Raw genomic sequence first — 17087 nt, forward strand, 5'->3', positions numbered from 1 at the left:
TCTCCCATCTGGTCTGTAGATTCAGTAGTCAAATGACCAAATACACATAACATTTCTGGGATAATGTTCCCAAACTGAACCAATTTAGCCATGGCTTTAAAATTAAATGTGCAAAAACTCAGAATTTAATGTCTAATAATATGTATTTTAAAATGTAGAAACAGTGAAGAAGTGGAGTAGCTTGACACAGAGCAAGGTGACCTTGATCCTGTAGATTTCACCACTGGATATAATTACAGTGAGGTAAATAAAAAAGTAAGCAGTAAGATATCTGCAAGTGGTCTGGATTCTAACTGTAGGAGTAGAAAGGAGAAAAAAAAACTTATCTTTTCTACATCTAAAAATAAACTTTGAAATGTGAAGAGAACAAAATTTTATGTCAAATTATTCATATGGTAATTTTCATATATTGGAAAGTGATTGTAAACCTTGAAGATAAAAATAGATTAATTTGAAAAATGCACAACTATTTTATGCCTGGATTTTTTTTACTGGAAAACATTAAATTGTTTCAAAGCTATATTCTTATTTATACGTGATGACAGGACATAAAAAGTTAATAAGCAAAATAATGATTCACTATCTTGAACAAAAATATTTGTATACATATACATATATATCTATATCTGTATTACACATAGAGAATTAGAAATAGAAATTACCTAAAATCTACATACTATCCTCATAAATTATAATTGCTCATATGTAACAGCACAGCAAGAAAATGACATTTGGGATTTTAAATGGTGTGACAATTCACTGTCTTTCTTTGCCATGCTTTTGTCATGGTGAAGTTGTTCCTGCTACTAAAACACAAGTGCAGGATATTTTTTTGCTGTCATGGAGACCAAAATGTTACTGACTGTGAGGCTTGCCGTAGATTAGTACAGGGAGTCAGCAAGTGCTGGGGCAGTTGGACACTGAAGCTGGTGAGTAGTCAGTCATCCCTTCAATGGACAACATTGGTAATGGGACCAGAAGTTAGGCTTAATGAGAACAGAAACCAGGGCAGAATGTTATGGTAAGAAGGCTGCCTTAAGATGGAAATATGGTAGAGCAGATCCTCCAGAACAAAACAGGAGTTGTATGGAAATGGTATGGGTCAAGCAGAAAGATGATCAATCAACCAAGATCTGTGCCAGCATTCTAAATAAGCTGCCTTGGCTACATCAGAGAAATATATAGGGCCACTGCGTTATATGTACCTTCAGAACCAGAAAATGCTTGGTATCATTCAGTTTAAGAGAAACCTTAATCCTAAAGTAGATGTACCTCAGCATGCTACTTTGTGAATCCAAATCAATTCAAATATTTTATATCCATTCAGTGCTTAGTTCTTACCTCCTCCAAAAAGCTCTCCTAAAGACATATGACATTCAACTCTTTTTTAAAAAACTCCTATAGGGTTTACCATCTCTAGCAAACATACTTTTTGCATATCATCCCATTATGTAATAATAGATGCCATACAATTTGAAGTATACCATCTCTGTTTTATTTATTTACATCACTCTTTTCTAGCTAGATTGAATATTCCTTTGAGAGTAGACAGCTTATTATACATTTTGAAACTCATAATGCCTGGAGCTGTTCTAGGCATAATAATAGGTACTATATAAATATTCTTTTAATGCATTTAAAATATATAAACAGATATTGCCATGTTTACTATGAATATATAAATATTATACTTAAAGTATAAGTAAAATGTTACAAGTTGTCAAGATTATGATATACATGTGTGTGCATGAGTGTGTGTATATATATATATACACACACACATATACACAGCACATCAGAATGGTCAAGAACTTTGGCTTCGAAGACTAACCCAGATAAGTCCTGTTTTGACTAGTTACGAGTTCCTTTTTTTTTTAAAAAAATGTATTTATGTTATCATGAGAGACACACAGAGAGAGGCAGAGACATAGGCAGAGGGAGGAGAAACAGGTTCCATGCAGGGAGCCCGATGTGGGACTCGATCCCGGGACTCCAAGATCACACCCTGAGCTGAAGGCAGACGCTTAACTGCTAAGCCACCCAAGCATCCCACAGTTATGAGTTCCTGATCAAATTAAGTTATGTAAACTCTCTGAACCTTTGTTTACTCATTGGTAAAAGAAAAAATAATATTTTATAGGGTTATTGTGTAAATTAAATGAGATAATGTATGTAAAGCACTTGACACAGACCCTGACTTATACTATCAAGGCAATAAAGAGAAAACTAGTTTAAAAAATTGCATTTACTCTAAATGTTAACACAAATTAATCTAATTTTCATCAGCTAATGTCAAGGATATATTAACTGTTTTCTTTTTCTCTTAAGTTAATAAGATTTTCGGTAAAATGACTTGTCTTATTTGGAGCATTCTTTCTTATGATATATGAAGATCAATTTCCCATCAAGTCAATAATTCTACCCCTGGAATGATTCAGGTAGTTGCAATTTATCTTTTCCTACCATTTAAATAATAACTATTTTTGCTGTTTTGAAACTCTATTATGAGCAATAGCATCTAAAGTTATAAACTACATGGTATTCTCAAATAAGTATTTCACCTAAAACCCTCAAAATATAAAATATTTCTAACAGTATATAATTATTCAATATACTCCAGAGAATCACAATAAGCTCAAGCTACTGATCAAAGAGTACACATCACACTCACACCAAATAATATCCCACTCCTATCAATATACTTAGGTGAAATTTCATTTAATTGAGCCATCTAGCCAAGCTCCATGAACTATATTATGATTTATTATTACAGAATCTAGATTGCTTCTGATCATTTATTAAATTTGAAATTTTAGTATGACAGAAAACCATGTGGCTGGTATACAGTCTAATCTAATGTAAAGAGACTTTCTCCTGAAATAGGATCAACCAATAAAAAAGAACAGGTGAGGTACAGGGCCAAGAAAACAAAAGCTGTCTGCACATAATCATCTTATTCTTAATACTGGAGTCTGTATATATGAAGAAGTCTTTGTCACCTATCTTACAGATATTACTCTAGAAATAATGTAGGTTCTTCAATTTGTATTTTATTAGATTTAATCATATTGATTTAACTCATTTCTCACATTTATTACTTTTTAAAATTTATTGTATGCTAGAAGAGCACTAAAATTATATACTTAATGGTAATTCAAAAATTATTAAAAACATTATTTAATGTCTGAGAAAGATAATTTAAAATATTTCTATAGATGAAATATATAAGGAACACAAGTTTGGCAATTTTTGAAGGTGGGTTATAATGAAAATATGGGTACAGGATCTTGGAATTTGAGTTTTCAGGTAAATTAACTCTTTTAACAGGCTACAGTTCCTTCTCTCCTACAACTAAAATATAGAAGATCCTAGTTTCTCTAGATAATAATCTATGTGCTGAGGATACAAAAAATGTATTGCCTTTTACGGGCACAATATAAATTAGAAAGCACAATATAAATTGATAACAATATTGTTCCTCTACTACCTTCCCATAAATCTAAATCTACTGATTATCCTCCTTTCCCTAACCTTTAAGCTACTCTCTATTGCCTATTTCTATTAGCATTTAAACCTCTTTAAGATACCTCCATTAATGTATATACATGCACACAAACTTGTATGTGCCCTCACAAGTAACCCATGTCCCTGAGCCATCACCATATCCACCCAACTACAGCCCTATCTTTTCCTTTGCAGAGAAAAAAAAATTTTTTTGAACAATACTTGTCTTTACTTACTCCCTTTACTTTCTCACATCTTACTTCTCTAAGTTGGCTTCCATCCCCACCTCTCCTCAAAAAGGCCTTAGCTAAGGTTGTTTTGTCAACTTGTTCATTTCTTTCTCTGAGCCCTTCTCAGTCCTTATTTTCTCTTCTCAAAGCATTCTTACAATGTCTTTTCCTTGACAAGTGATACAGTGATGTCCTAATTTGCTTCCCTGGCTGCTCCATCTTAATCTCCTGCATTTCAATGATCACTTTATACTGAGGACTTAAAACCATATTACCAATCCTTGTCTTTTCCATAAAGTATGATCTTGCCCTAATGGGGTTATAACAGAAATGAGTATGTGTATGTACATGTTTGGAAGTACATACACAAATATAAACAGATACATATATACATCTACTAAGAAAATAAATTAAGTACAGAGTATGAGTAATGTTAGCTAAGCAATATAGTATTAAAAGTATTAAATTTAGATGTTAAGATTTATGTATATAAAATTTACGTAGTAAAAGATGTCACAAAAAAACTATGTTACTACATAAGTTTGGTAACATTTCCTATTATATTTAGTTAGGAGAAATTATTATATGTTAAGCTAGAGAATTCAGGAAGAGTATACTGTCAGCAAGATGCTGGGGTATAAATAGGAAGAAAAAGAAAAGAGTGTTTGAAGCAGAAGTTCATAAGTCAATCAGAAAAAGACAATTATCATATGTTTTATTCATATGCAGAATATAAGAAATGGTGCAGAGGGCCATTAAGGGAAGGGAGGGAAAAATGAATGGGAAAAAATTAGAGAGGAAGACAAACCATGAGAGACTCTTTTTTTTTTTAATTTTTTTTTTATTTATTTATGATAGTCATACAGAGAGAGAGAGAGAGAGAGAGAGAGGCAGAGACACAGGCAGAGGGAGAAGCAGGCTCCATGCACAGGGAGCCCGACGTGGGATTCGATCCCGGGTCTCCAAGATCGCGCCCTGGGCCAAAGGCAGGCGCCAAACCGCTGCGCCACCCAGGGATCCCCATGAGAGACTCTTGACTCTGGGAAACAAACTGAGGTTTGCTGAAAGGGAGGTGGGTCAGAGGATGGGATAACTGAGTGACGGGAATTAAGGAGGGCACATGATGTAATGAACACTGGGTGTTATACCCAAATGATGAATTACTGAAAACTATATCTGAAACTAATGATGTACTATATGTTAGCTAATTGAATTTAAATTTTTAAAAAGTTTATAATTGGTGGAGGTGCCATCTTGTAAGGGCATTATGGAAAATCGTCAAGTGTGTGTTGGTGTGAGAACTGTTACAGTGAATGAGAGAAATGGCTGGGCCAGCATTTAATAGGAGAAGCTAAACACTCTAAAGGTCCTTCAATGCACAAGACACTTCCCCACTACAAACTTTCCTGATTCCTGCATGACATTCATAAGCCTTAACGGGTACTCCTCTGTTTATAATTAAGTTCAACACCTAACTACATTTTTTTATAAATACTATGTTTTGCACGGTGTTATTAACAATGAATGTTTCATGGATGCAACTACCATGTATTTTAAGAAAATATATTCTTTGCTTTGTTCCTAACATCACCATGAGTTGTTCACACTTTCAAAAAATCACATGACTATACGGCAATGCTGCTCTTATGGATGAGTCACCAATACATTAGCATTTCTCTGTTAGCATTTCTAGCTCTCATATTTGTGGTAATTCTATGAATAGATTAAAGCATTTGACTACTTCATTATATCTTAAAGCACAGATATATATAAGCATTTGGGTATTAAAATACACATTAGGTTTTGATACATAGGACATTTTACTGCTTTTTAAAATCATGGATATATGTAAATTATACTGGTAATATGTTTCATTCTATGTTAATAAAGGGGACACTCTAAAATATTTGTTATAATGTCATGGAGTTGAGAATTACTGAATTAAATTCTTGGAAGGACAAGAGTGATATGAACCAATAGCACTGCTGGAGATGAACAAGTATAGCAGAAGGCCTGGCTGATACCAAACAGTGGAGGTGCTCTTCCCTGTTCTGGTCATGAAGTCCCAGACTTATGCTAATAACATCGTAACAAGGTAACCTATGTGCAAATAAGGAATATTTAGCTGCACTAGTACAGATGGTCAGGCTTATTTTCCCACTTACTGAATGATCTAAGGAGGAATTTGGGGAGGAATTTTTACAGAAGACAAAGGATAAAACTATAAGGTGAAGGACTTTAGTTAAAAATAAAAGAAAATGTAGTATGTCTAACAGTTCAAATTGTTTTTATTCCTTCTACTGACATAATCACTATGACAGTAAACTGTGTTTTCATTAAATCACAGTGCATCATCATCTGAAGTTTTAAGCATTAACTTATGGAAAGAGCCCAAGTTGATTTGGATTACTAGGAATTGGCAGCAGTTTGTTGCTTTAATTTCTCTCTCCTCTCTTACTGCCACTTAAGTGGGTTGGCCTCGCCCAAAAGGTGTGAAATTAAGCCTCAAGATAATAAGCAAATCAAAGAAGGTGTTTGAAAAATTCAGAAAAGATAGTTACTACAGAATGAGATAATCATCTTGGATTTCACTTTATCCTCAAAACTATTATTTAGAGCACCGCAGACTTTATGCCAATATTTAAAGCAAAAAGCAAAAACAAAGTAATTTATTCATTAATAAGAAGCATAAAAAGAAACATGGCAACATGTGATGGTTGTCAAGAATGAGAAAGATGTAACTCATAATCCACTCTTCTTTAAGCTGTATAATAAAGACATTTCAACATCCTTTAACAGCTTTCAATAAAATAAAATAGCCTTGATAATATATTTTATACTTATTATTCATGAAGTAGAGACTAAACTATGTTAAGCTTTTATGTTTTCTATAGATTTATCACTCTTTCTTCTGATAATCTATTGTAGTTTAACAAATTATACCAATATTTGATTCATAATTTTTTTGAGTCAAGAATTCTGGAAAAACTTGGATAGGTGGTTCATTTCTGATTCATGTGTCACCTGTGGGTAATGGTACTGGAATGTCCACTTTCCAAAACGGGATCTTGAGTCACATATCTTGTATCTTGATTCCTACTGCCTCTCTAGATTTTTCCCTCTCCTTCCTTCATTCCTCTCTTCCCCCATCTCTCTCTCTCTCTGTCTTTTCCGTTCCCCCCATTCTTCTATCTACATGCTCTGAGCTTCTCATAACTTGGTGGTCTCAAAGAAGACAGACCTGCTGGCTTATCCTGAGCAAATATTCTAGGCAAGAAGTAAACACTGCCAATCTTTTAAGGCCTGTGTCTAGCAACTGGCATACAGTCACATACACAGTGTACAACTGGAGGAAGCCATCATAGAGTCCTCTCAGATTCAAGGGAAGGGAATAAAATGTCACCTTTCTTTTGAGTAATATCAAAGAATTTGTAGTCTTCTTAAACCTACCCATCTTGATTGAAGCAATAATGAAAATCATTCTATTTCCTGTCAGTAATTCTTACACTCTGCTAACAATGAATACCAACTACAAGTAAAGCACCATGCTGAGATACAAAAAAGTCTCTTACTGCAAAGAATTAAAATTTTCATTCAAAAAAAAAAAAAGGAAAATTCAAGTATAAATAGTTAAATAAGAAGTTTCCAAGTAACATTTTAAACTAGTCAAGGAAAATAGGAGGATAACAGCAGGGAGAAAAGATTTGTTAGAAATCCATAAATTTTCATTCTGTCTATAACAGCAATGCCAACCTCTCCTATGTGCAAATAACTGGAAAACATTCCCTGTTTTGACAAAATGTCAATAATTAAAAGAATGTCATTAGCCTGCTTATACTGCATTCAATTCTGAGGATAAACACATTTTCAGAGACAACTAGGGAGAGCTATTTCATTGTCCCACAAGAGAAACCAGAAATGATCAAATTTAATATTAGATTCAAGATACATTATCTAAACTCAGAAACAATGCAGATAAGAAGATGTGATCATAGGCACATTTAGACTACATTAACAGGTGGACCTCCTGAATAATTTTGTTTAATAAACAAACCTTTATTGAGTCCCTGCTATGTACCAGGGCATTGTGCTGTACTGTGAAGACATAAAATGAAGAAGGCATCACCTTTGCAAACAAGAAACCTAGAGTATTGGGAGAGAGAGGTGAGTAAGCAGGCAACTAACTCTGTGACAGTATGACAAGTCCCACAATGGAGGTAAGTGCAGGCTACTATAGCGGGACAAAGGTGAAATGCTTAGCTCAGAGTGAGGGCTGATTGCCTGGCAAGACCCTCCAGAGGACAATGATAACCTGACAGCTTAAAGTCCTTTGGAAGCATATTGCTGTTATTGTCTGAGAATGGAGGCCAGTTTTGAGTAACAAAGAAGCTAGCAAACATCTTAAACAGAGGGGCAAAGATTGCTAACAGATTTGGAAGAGAAAAATTACGGTGGATTCAAGGCAAACCCAGTGTAGTTTTGTGAGAATATGGGGCAGAAAGACATACTGAAAGATAAATGTGGGGGAGAAACTATGATCACATCACCTAGTGTCTTTCATTTGATGCTGATGAGTGTGGATTTCATACTGAAAGACATGAGAAGGGACTAATGGACTAAATAAATGAACATAATTTCAGATGGCTATATAAACATATATAAAAACGTATTTGTAAACAGCCAGTAAATTTTTGAAAATGCACATATCAGAGCTCAAAAAAAATAAAAGCTTGCAAAAGCTTTTAAACATAATGTCATAAATCTGAAGGGTTTTATTTATGAGCCAAATGTGTTTTTTCAATTGCTGGCATTTATTAGATTGCCTATTGATTTAGTGTTTACGGTTTTAGTGTTATAATCATTTTATGCAATGACAAATATAAACTATTACTTAAAAGGTGACTAATATAAAAACATCTGCCTAATTTTTAACTAGAAACTATATAACTACAATATTTAAATTGGTAACAATAGACTTCCCATTTTACTAAACTGAAAGGAAATCTACATGCACTACATAGACTTCTAATAATCCATCTATAATAAATGACCAATAATGATTTAGAAAATAAGACAAACTCAGAAAAAGGTCCATCTTTATCATAATAAAATTTAGACAATTGGCAAACATTTCTTATCTCGTGTTTTTTAAGCTTACTATTACATATAGTCAGTTACTATATGACAATGTAACCATTACAAGCAAATATTTAATCTTTAGGTGCTCTACGTCTTTTAAAAATAAGATGTATGCAGAATAGTATGCTTTCATTCTATTGAGATGCTTGAGACTATATGAGACCCTGAGCATACTGCTTCATTAAGGTTTTGCCCTTAAAAAAAATCAATGATATTTTATCATCAATTAACAGGAATGGCAATATACATGTTTCCATTATTCTGGTTCTCCTAAATGTTTTTCTCCATTCTGCAAACCCTCTGTCCAGGCTCACTTGCACTGGCTAGGTATATTTCTCAAATTACATGGATAGCATGTGTTACTGAAGTGCTGCAAACAAAATGTACATCAGTACCTATTATTGATCAGTATAGGGATTTTCTACACATCTGGCTTTTCACTCACATTGTATTCACTGAATTCTTTTCTAATAATTAAAAATGATGATCAATTTTACCATCTCAAATGTACAGTGAGAAAAATACAAAACAGAAAAAGTTCCAACTCTCCTCAGACTGTATTAGTCTAAAGGTAAAACAAACAAAGTGATCTGGTAAGTACTTTTTGATAGAGAAATGCTATCTTTAAAGCTATGAAAATATGCAAAATTATGTGAAAGGTTAAAACTGCAAAAAAAAATAATTCTTTACTAACAATTATTTAGGATTCTACTATGTGGCATGAATTTATTAAAATCTATAACCATATTTGTTAACAAGATGGCCCTAAGTGCATAAAAAATAAATACCTGTAACTTATTTTATAAAGCCTTTAAAAAACAAAACTATAGTTGTTTTCACAATTACAATGGGAGATAACTAAAGAGTTTATTCTAGTATATATTCCTGGATCATTTGGTTGGTCAACTTAAGTTCCATATACAGTATTTACATACTGTTGCCACAAAAAAGGGAGATGATTTAGCATGAACCAACCATTTGTAAATGATGAGAACTAGAAAAGTCAACTTCAAAGCAAATAATCAAAGCAAATTGGTCAAAGGTACTATTTATTCATTTTATGAATCTGAATAGAAAGACATTTAATAATTCCTAGCAAAATACTTATGTAAAGGTCTCCCATTCTAATTTCTCATAATCTTTATGACTTTTACAATAAACGTTAGTCATCTTTTCAAGCATAACTTCTCTTTTAATTCATGCCAACTTTGGGAACACTGATCTTTCCCTAGTTTAGAAACTAGGTGGTGGCCAATAGCTGAAGTAAGAGCTTGTGGTTAAGTATTTTTCCACGGCAAGCCAAGAAAACGGACTCTCATTCTGCCTAGAACTAAGTATACTTAATGAAGCACATGTGGATGCTCCTAGCCAGTATATATCCACAAGGTTAAATTAAAATATATTCTGGGTTATAAAAATTAGGAGATTTAGTTCAGCAAGTGGTCCGAAAACATACTGCAGGGAGAAATTATCCAGATTGAAATGGCCAACTAAATAATGGCAGAAATGGGGACAAGCTAATTAAAAAAACACACACAACACTCTATTAAGGTCTTTCTTTTATGAGGCATCATTCAGTGCTTTTCAGATGGCTAACTTAAATATGTTGTTGAATACTTATTGCCAAAAGAAGACAAAACAACAATACAATCCTCTTTTACCTTCCTCTTTGGTTTCTTTAAAAATCTTCTTAAATCCACATGGTCAATTTTTCTATTCAAGTGAATATACATGTGTGTGCATATATGTACATTCTATTGCGAGTCATTTATTTGCTTTGCTTTGCTCATTTCATTACGTATCAAATTTCTCCTAGACTTGCTACCTCTTTAATTATTAATACTAAACATCTATGAAGTATATTACATTCTAACAGTAACATGATTTAAAGAAAATAATCTTCTTATCAATAAAATTTTATTACATATACATTATGATAAGCAAAGGCAAGACAAAGCATGTAGACTGAAACACCAAAATGTTTGGACAATAATGTCCAATTGCATTAGCACTGCATATGCTAAGGTTTCAAAGTCTTTGAACATATTGGGAAGAAGGTCATTGAACTGATTTATTCTGCATGTGCACAGCTTAAGTACTATAATAATGAAATCACGTTCACTTGGAAGAAAATTGTCCAGTGTTAAGTTGCCAACGGCCATGTTAATAAGGCTTCCTACCTAACTAGGCTGATAGAAGCTTCCAGCTCAAATGCTATTAATTTATTTAGTAATTCTAAAACTCACAAGTGAAAGAGGGAGAAGAGATATTTTCTAAAGAAACATAGATAATTCAGGTCTATTGTTGTTCTTCATAACAATGGAGCTTTTAGTTCTATTCTCTAATTTGCTGTCACTTTATCACTTTTATCTTCCACTTTAAGTCTGTTTCTTTTATTGGACTATCTATTCAGCTGATAATTCATTTAGACTTTTGAAGTTCTATGCCATAAAAATTCCATTTAACTGCTTCCTAAATAGTGGCTAATCTGCACAAATTTTAAATTTGACCTTAATGGAACAGCTTATTCCTGAAGTTATTAGGACATTGGGAAACAGATCATGTCCTTAAAAGTATACTTACTTTAAAGTTTTTAAAAAATCATTCACAAAATGAATTTTGCACAGAAAGATATTTGCAAAGTGTCTCCTTTTACAATAAAATGCAGTGTCATTTTCCCATTTGAATTCCTTCTACACAGTTCAGAATTTCACTCAAGCATCAGATGAGATGTCAAAGTGCTTTGTTAACAAACTTATATCCCAGATGTGGATAGAACAGGGACAGAAGGCTCAAATGCTCTAACATACCTAACAATTCAATTACAGTTATCTTATGGTGCCATCACATATTTTTCTTCAACAATCAAACAACCTCAGCTGGAAACCTCTAGCAATAACATAAATAAAGGACCATCTGGCTAGAATAATTAAGGAAGGCTGGAAATAAAACATTAATTAGTGCAGTATTTCAAACGACCTTCAGAGGCCTTATTATGAAATTATATCCAAACAGGTAATCATTTATTTCATGTTGCTGTTAAATTTAACTAGGCATGAATAAATATAAGTACCAATTTTTTACTCTTTCAGTGAGGACTATTGCCTTAAAATGATGATGAAATTATATTTCATTTAAATTCAAGCAACAAATAAACAAGTGGAAAAATGACACTGCAAACTTTAAAAATGTACATAACTCATTTCATAGAATTTTAACATTGAAAGCACCTTTGGAGATCATAAAACCTCTTCAATTTATGGATGAGGAAACAGAGGCACCAAGAGATTAAATGATCTTCCCAAGGTCACACACTTAAAGAAAAATAGAGACTAGAAGCAAATAGACCTGTTCCTCATTCTAGAAATACTAATCTTAGTACTGACGATGAGCACTTACACATAAATATTCGACAGAAGCGTGGTGGTTGTTATTTGCCACTTCACTGAATTAAAACAAAATTTCACAAAATGCTGGTAATGTACAAAATTACAGGCCACACAATGAGACAATACCTAAAGTGATAAACTACCCTGTAGAGTCTGTGCCAGAGATGCCCTGCTATCCGTCAATGGGTAAAATTACTCTTTTAAGGTAGCTTATTACAATTTCAGCCTAATGAAATACACCAGATGTGTATGTGTATCACTTCAAGGCCATGGTTTTTAAGAAGTGTGCTTCCTCCAGGTATTTACTAATCTGTGCACTGGAATACCTCGGGAATGAGGGAGCCATAGATGAAAGGGAAAGGGCTCCTTGACTCATTTAAAGGGAGAAAGTAGCTTACTGGCAGGGACAGATACAATAACTGGTCCATGAGAGAGAAATAAATTCCTTCGGTTACTAGCATTTTGGTTAGCATTGCTGTATTATTCAACTAATAAAGGGTCCAACACAGACCTGATGGACACTGATTTTCATACAACAGAAAACATTATTACAAAATATCAAAGTAGTGTTTAAAGGAAGATTATAAAAAATAAAGGAACATTAGAAGAGAAGTATACCTACTTCTTAAAATCAGTATAACTTTAAGTCTCTTTAGATAAAGATCATCTCTTTCATATGTCTTCCATAACTTCTGATATTCCCTTGGGTTAAATGCACATATAGTGCAAATTTTAAAAATTTGCAAAAACAAAGAAGGATGGAATGGACCAAAGCATAGTATAGACAAAAACTATGGGATCTGAAGGCAGATATCTGGTTTCAAGTACCAATTTTGCCTTGAGATGCCAAGGACTAAAACATATCCATGTTCATCTTCACCATCTTCACTCTTCAGCTTTCTACTTCAAACACAATTGGGTTGGGGTGGCAGGAAATGAGTAAGGCTTCAAGAACAGTTCAATAACAACTCCAGGCGAACTCCACCCTAAATCACTGCCAGAAACAAATAGAAGAAATAAAACCACTAGATAAACATTCAGAGTATGTTTCTAATGTCTGCTGTTTCAAGTCTCCCAGCAGGGCATACAATAGATCCACATGATAGGATGCAGATCTTTTCATCTTAATGTTTGTGGCAAGAACCCAGTTTGGTTAAATGCCAAGATTCTTAGCAAATCCTATGGTGTTTATATGTGCATTTAAAAGGGAAATCTCTGAAAGGATATATATGAAACTAAAATAAGTGGAAACCATTAGGAATGGGGTGGGAACTGTGTAGGATGAAGAACAAGGGAGAAAGGAAATTTTTCAATTTTATGTTTTTGATGACCTTCTTCAAGAGGGACAGTGTATTTAAACTGAAAGAATGCCTTTTTTCTCTCATGAGCAAGTCATGGATTTAAATTGAGGAGTATCCCACATAGTTTTTCATTTATGTTATAAAATCTCACATGAGTGTGTATGGGCTTGACAAGCTGGATATATACCTTCCTATTGTTGAACACAGAAAAACACAGTATGTGATGAAAATCTTACTAAGTGCATTTCAGAGTCTCTTAGAAGAATAAACTATTCAACCTGTCCATCAGGCTTGAGTGATGAGGCAAAGTTTTGATATCCCATATAAAGTCCCTGACCATATATTCTCTAAACTCAACTGAGAAATAATGTCAGAAGTGGTAATAACTGATTCTGTCTTGCAAATGACTAGTTCAGAGCTGTGAGTGCTTCACCAGAAATGTTAGATGAAATATGAGATACTTGAAATGATTCTAAGAATAAGCCTATTAGAACAAAGGAGGTTTCCTCAAATAACCATGCTTGACAAATGTAGGAATAATAATTATAGCTACCACTTATTTTTTGTTAATAACATGCCAAATATGTTACTCTAAGCACCTTAAACATAGTTTTCTAAGCACCATAAAACCTCTAGTAGGGTACCAGATGAAGAGAGCCATTGAGATGTAGTAATAGTTAACACTTATTTGTATATATTTTGGACTAAATTTTACCCATTTTTTAAAAATCTCATAGCACTGTGAAATAGGTACTAGCCAAATTTCCATTTAATAGCTATCAAATCTTAACAGTAGTAAATGATTAAATAAGAATATGAATTCAGGTCTGTCTGCCTCCAAGTGTGTATACTATATGATCAAAATATTTAGGTTTTAGAATAAGGCCTGAATAAAAATCTTACTAGCTGTATGACCTTAAGCAAGTTATTTCCTCTCAGAGACTCATTTTATTCATCTGTAGGAATGAATTTAAAATGCCTGTATACTGGGTGCCTGGGTGGCTGAGTCAGGTAAGTGTCTGACTCTTGGTTTTTGGCTCAGGTCATGATTTCAGAGTCATGGGCTTGAGCCCAGTGAGGGACTCTGAGCTCAGTGTAGTCTGCTTATCTCTTTCCCTCTGCATCTCCCCATGCCTGCTCTCTCTCTCTCTCTCAAATAAAGAGAGAAAATCTTTTACAAAAATAAATAAAATGCCTACATACAATATTGTTGTGGAAATTAAATGTGAGAATGTAGCAGTGCTTCATGTAGTGCGTGGGCTCATGGTTATTACATTTAGTTAAGATACAGGTGGTTGTTGTCACAAAGAGATCCAACAATAGACTGATTAAAGAACAAAGGAATTTATTTCTGTATCACAAAACAATCCTAATGTTATTGATTCAGACCTGCCAGAGCAGTGCAGCTCCTCATGGTCATTCAGGACACCTGTTTCCTTACAACTCACTGGTCTTTTACTTTTCTCAAACTTTTCTCTCTTAAAATATGTTGTGGATCTCAAAGAGCTTTTGTTGTATAATTTACTACTATCAAAATTTGCTACATTAGAAATTTAAAAATGAGCATTTGAAAAAAATTATTAATTCATGTAGAACAGCAACAATGCATTTTTACAAAAAAATACATTTAACAACTAAAAACTTGTGAGAAGAGTGCCATTGTTTTATACACTTGCAAATCTCTTTAATATCTAGAGGATGATTAAGTTCTTGTATATGCTTCTGCTTTCACTGTGTTAAGACACACTATTTTGGTTGAAATATATGAAGAAAATCCATATTCACATACATATTTAGTTGGAAATAGGAGCAAGCGGTTTATTTATTTTTATTAAACAGAATACACTGGATAAAGTTTTATTTTTTAAAATAAAAAATAAATCCCTGGGTGGCGCAGTGGTTTGGCGCCTGTCTTTGGCCCAGGGCGCAATCCTGGAGACCCGGGATCGAATCCCATGTCGGGCTCCCGGTGCATGGAGCCTGCTTCTCCCTCTGCCTGTGTCTCTGCCTCTCTCTCTCTCTCTCTCTCTGTGACTATCATAAATAAATAAAAATAAAAAAAATAAAATAAAGTTTTAAAATCAGATGTTTTGAAGTATAACTTACATACTATAGGATTTGCCTTTTAATTAGTTTTAGGAATATATATATATATATATATATGTATATATATATATATATATTAACCACCATAATCGAGAACTAAAATAGGTCCATAATCAAGAACTAAAATAGCTCCATCATATCAAAATATTCTTTCATGACCCTTTTTAAGCTAATCCCTCCCCTTATGATGAGCCCTTGCTACCACTGATCCACTTTTTCCCTATACTTTTGTGTTTTCCAAAACAAATGGAATTAAATAGAACCTTCTGAGTTTATTGAGTTTCACTTCTTTCACTCAGCATAACGAATTTGAAATTCATGTTCTCTCAGTAATTTTGTTTTTCCTCAGTGTCAGGTAGCATTCCATTATGTGGATATACCATGCTTTGTTCATTTACCAGGTGAAAAACCTTTGAATTACTTCCAGGTTTTCATGTTTATGAATAAAGCCATTATAAATGTTCATATATGACTTCTGTGTGCACACAACTTTTTATTTCTTTTGGGTAAATATGAAGGAATGGATTGCTATCACATATGGTGTGTATTTGTTTAACTATATAAAAATCTGCCTGTTTTTCCAAAGTGACCATATGACTTTGCATTTCCAAAGCAGTGTTTGGCAGTTCTGTTGTTTTGCATCCTTCTCTGTTACTGTAAGAGTTTTCTTATTGTTTTTTTTTTATTTTAGAGTGTGTGTGTAGTAGTAGTACTAATGATACAGTAATAATAGAAGTAGCAGTAGTATCATAGTGCTGTTTTATTTTGTGCTAAGACTAATGGTAAAAGTCTCCTCAAGTCTTTATAGGGTTCCATGCATCCTCTTTGTTGAAATGTATGTTCAAATCTTTTGCATATTTTAAAAATTATAGTTTTTTCTGTTTTGAGAATTCTTTGTACGTTTTAGATTGAAGTTCTTGGTCAGATACGTGCTTTGCAACTATTTTGCTTCCAGTCGATGGTTTGTTTTTCGTATTTAGTAAGCCCAATTTACCAGTGTTTCCTTCCATAGATCATAATTTTGATATATCTAAAAAATCTTTGTCTAATATAGTTCACAAAGATTTTTCCATGTTTTCTTTTAGATATCTTATGATTTTAGGTTTCAAATTTGAATTTCTAATCAATTTTGAGTTAAATTTTATATATTCATGTGAGGATGAATTGAAGTTTATTTATTCATTTATTTTTTGCATATTGATATCCCGTTGTTCCAACACCACTTAATAAAGAAAGGGTCTATCTGTTCTCTATTGAAATATCTTTTAGCCTTGGTTGAAAACTGACTGACTGTATATATTGGTATACTTTTGTTCTATTGATCTATGCATCTATCTTCCCACCAATGCTGCATTGTGTCTTGATTACAACAGTCTTAGAGGAGAATTTCTCAACCTTACTGTTATTGACATTTGGGG

At 33.3% G+C, this 17087-nt stretch overlaps 1 protein-coding gene across 2 annotated transcripts in view; it reads right to left on the reverse strand.

The window, feature by feature from the left end:
- Nucleotides 1-17087, reverse strand: part of ATRNL1 (attractin like 1) — a 786052-nt gene that overhangs the window by 302912 nt on the left and 466053 nt on the right. The window contains exon 27 of one of the 2 annotated variants that reach the window (XM_077877517.1): nt 10420-13256. The exons of the other annotated variant lie outside the window; for it this stretch is intronic. Within the exon in view, the coding sequence (XP_077733643.1) occupies nt 13254-13256 (3 nt within the window). The 3' untranslated portion in view covers nt 10420-13253. Of the gene's footprint in view, nt 1-10419; nt 13257-17087 lie in introns of those variants that run through there. 2 annotated transcript variants of the gene reach the window in all.

Source organism: Canis aureus, chromosome 29, assembly GCF_053574225.1.
Source record: "Canis aureus isolate CA01 chromosome 29, VMU_Caureus_v.1.0, whole genome shotgun sequence".
Taxonomy (NCBI): Eukaryota; Metazoa; Chordata; class Mammalia; order Carnivora; family Canidae; genus Canis; species Canis aureus.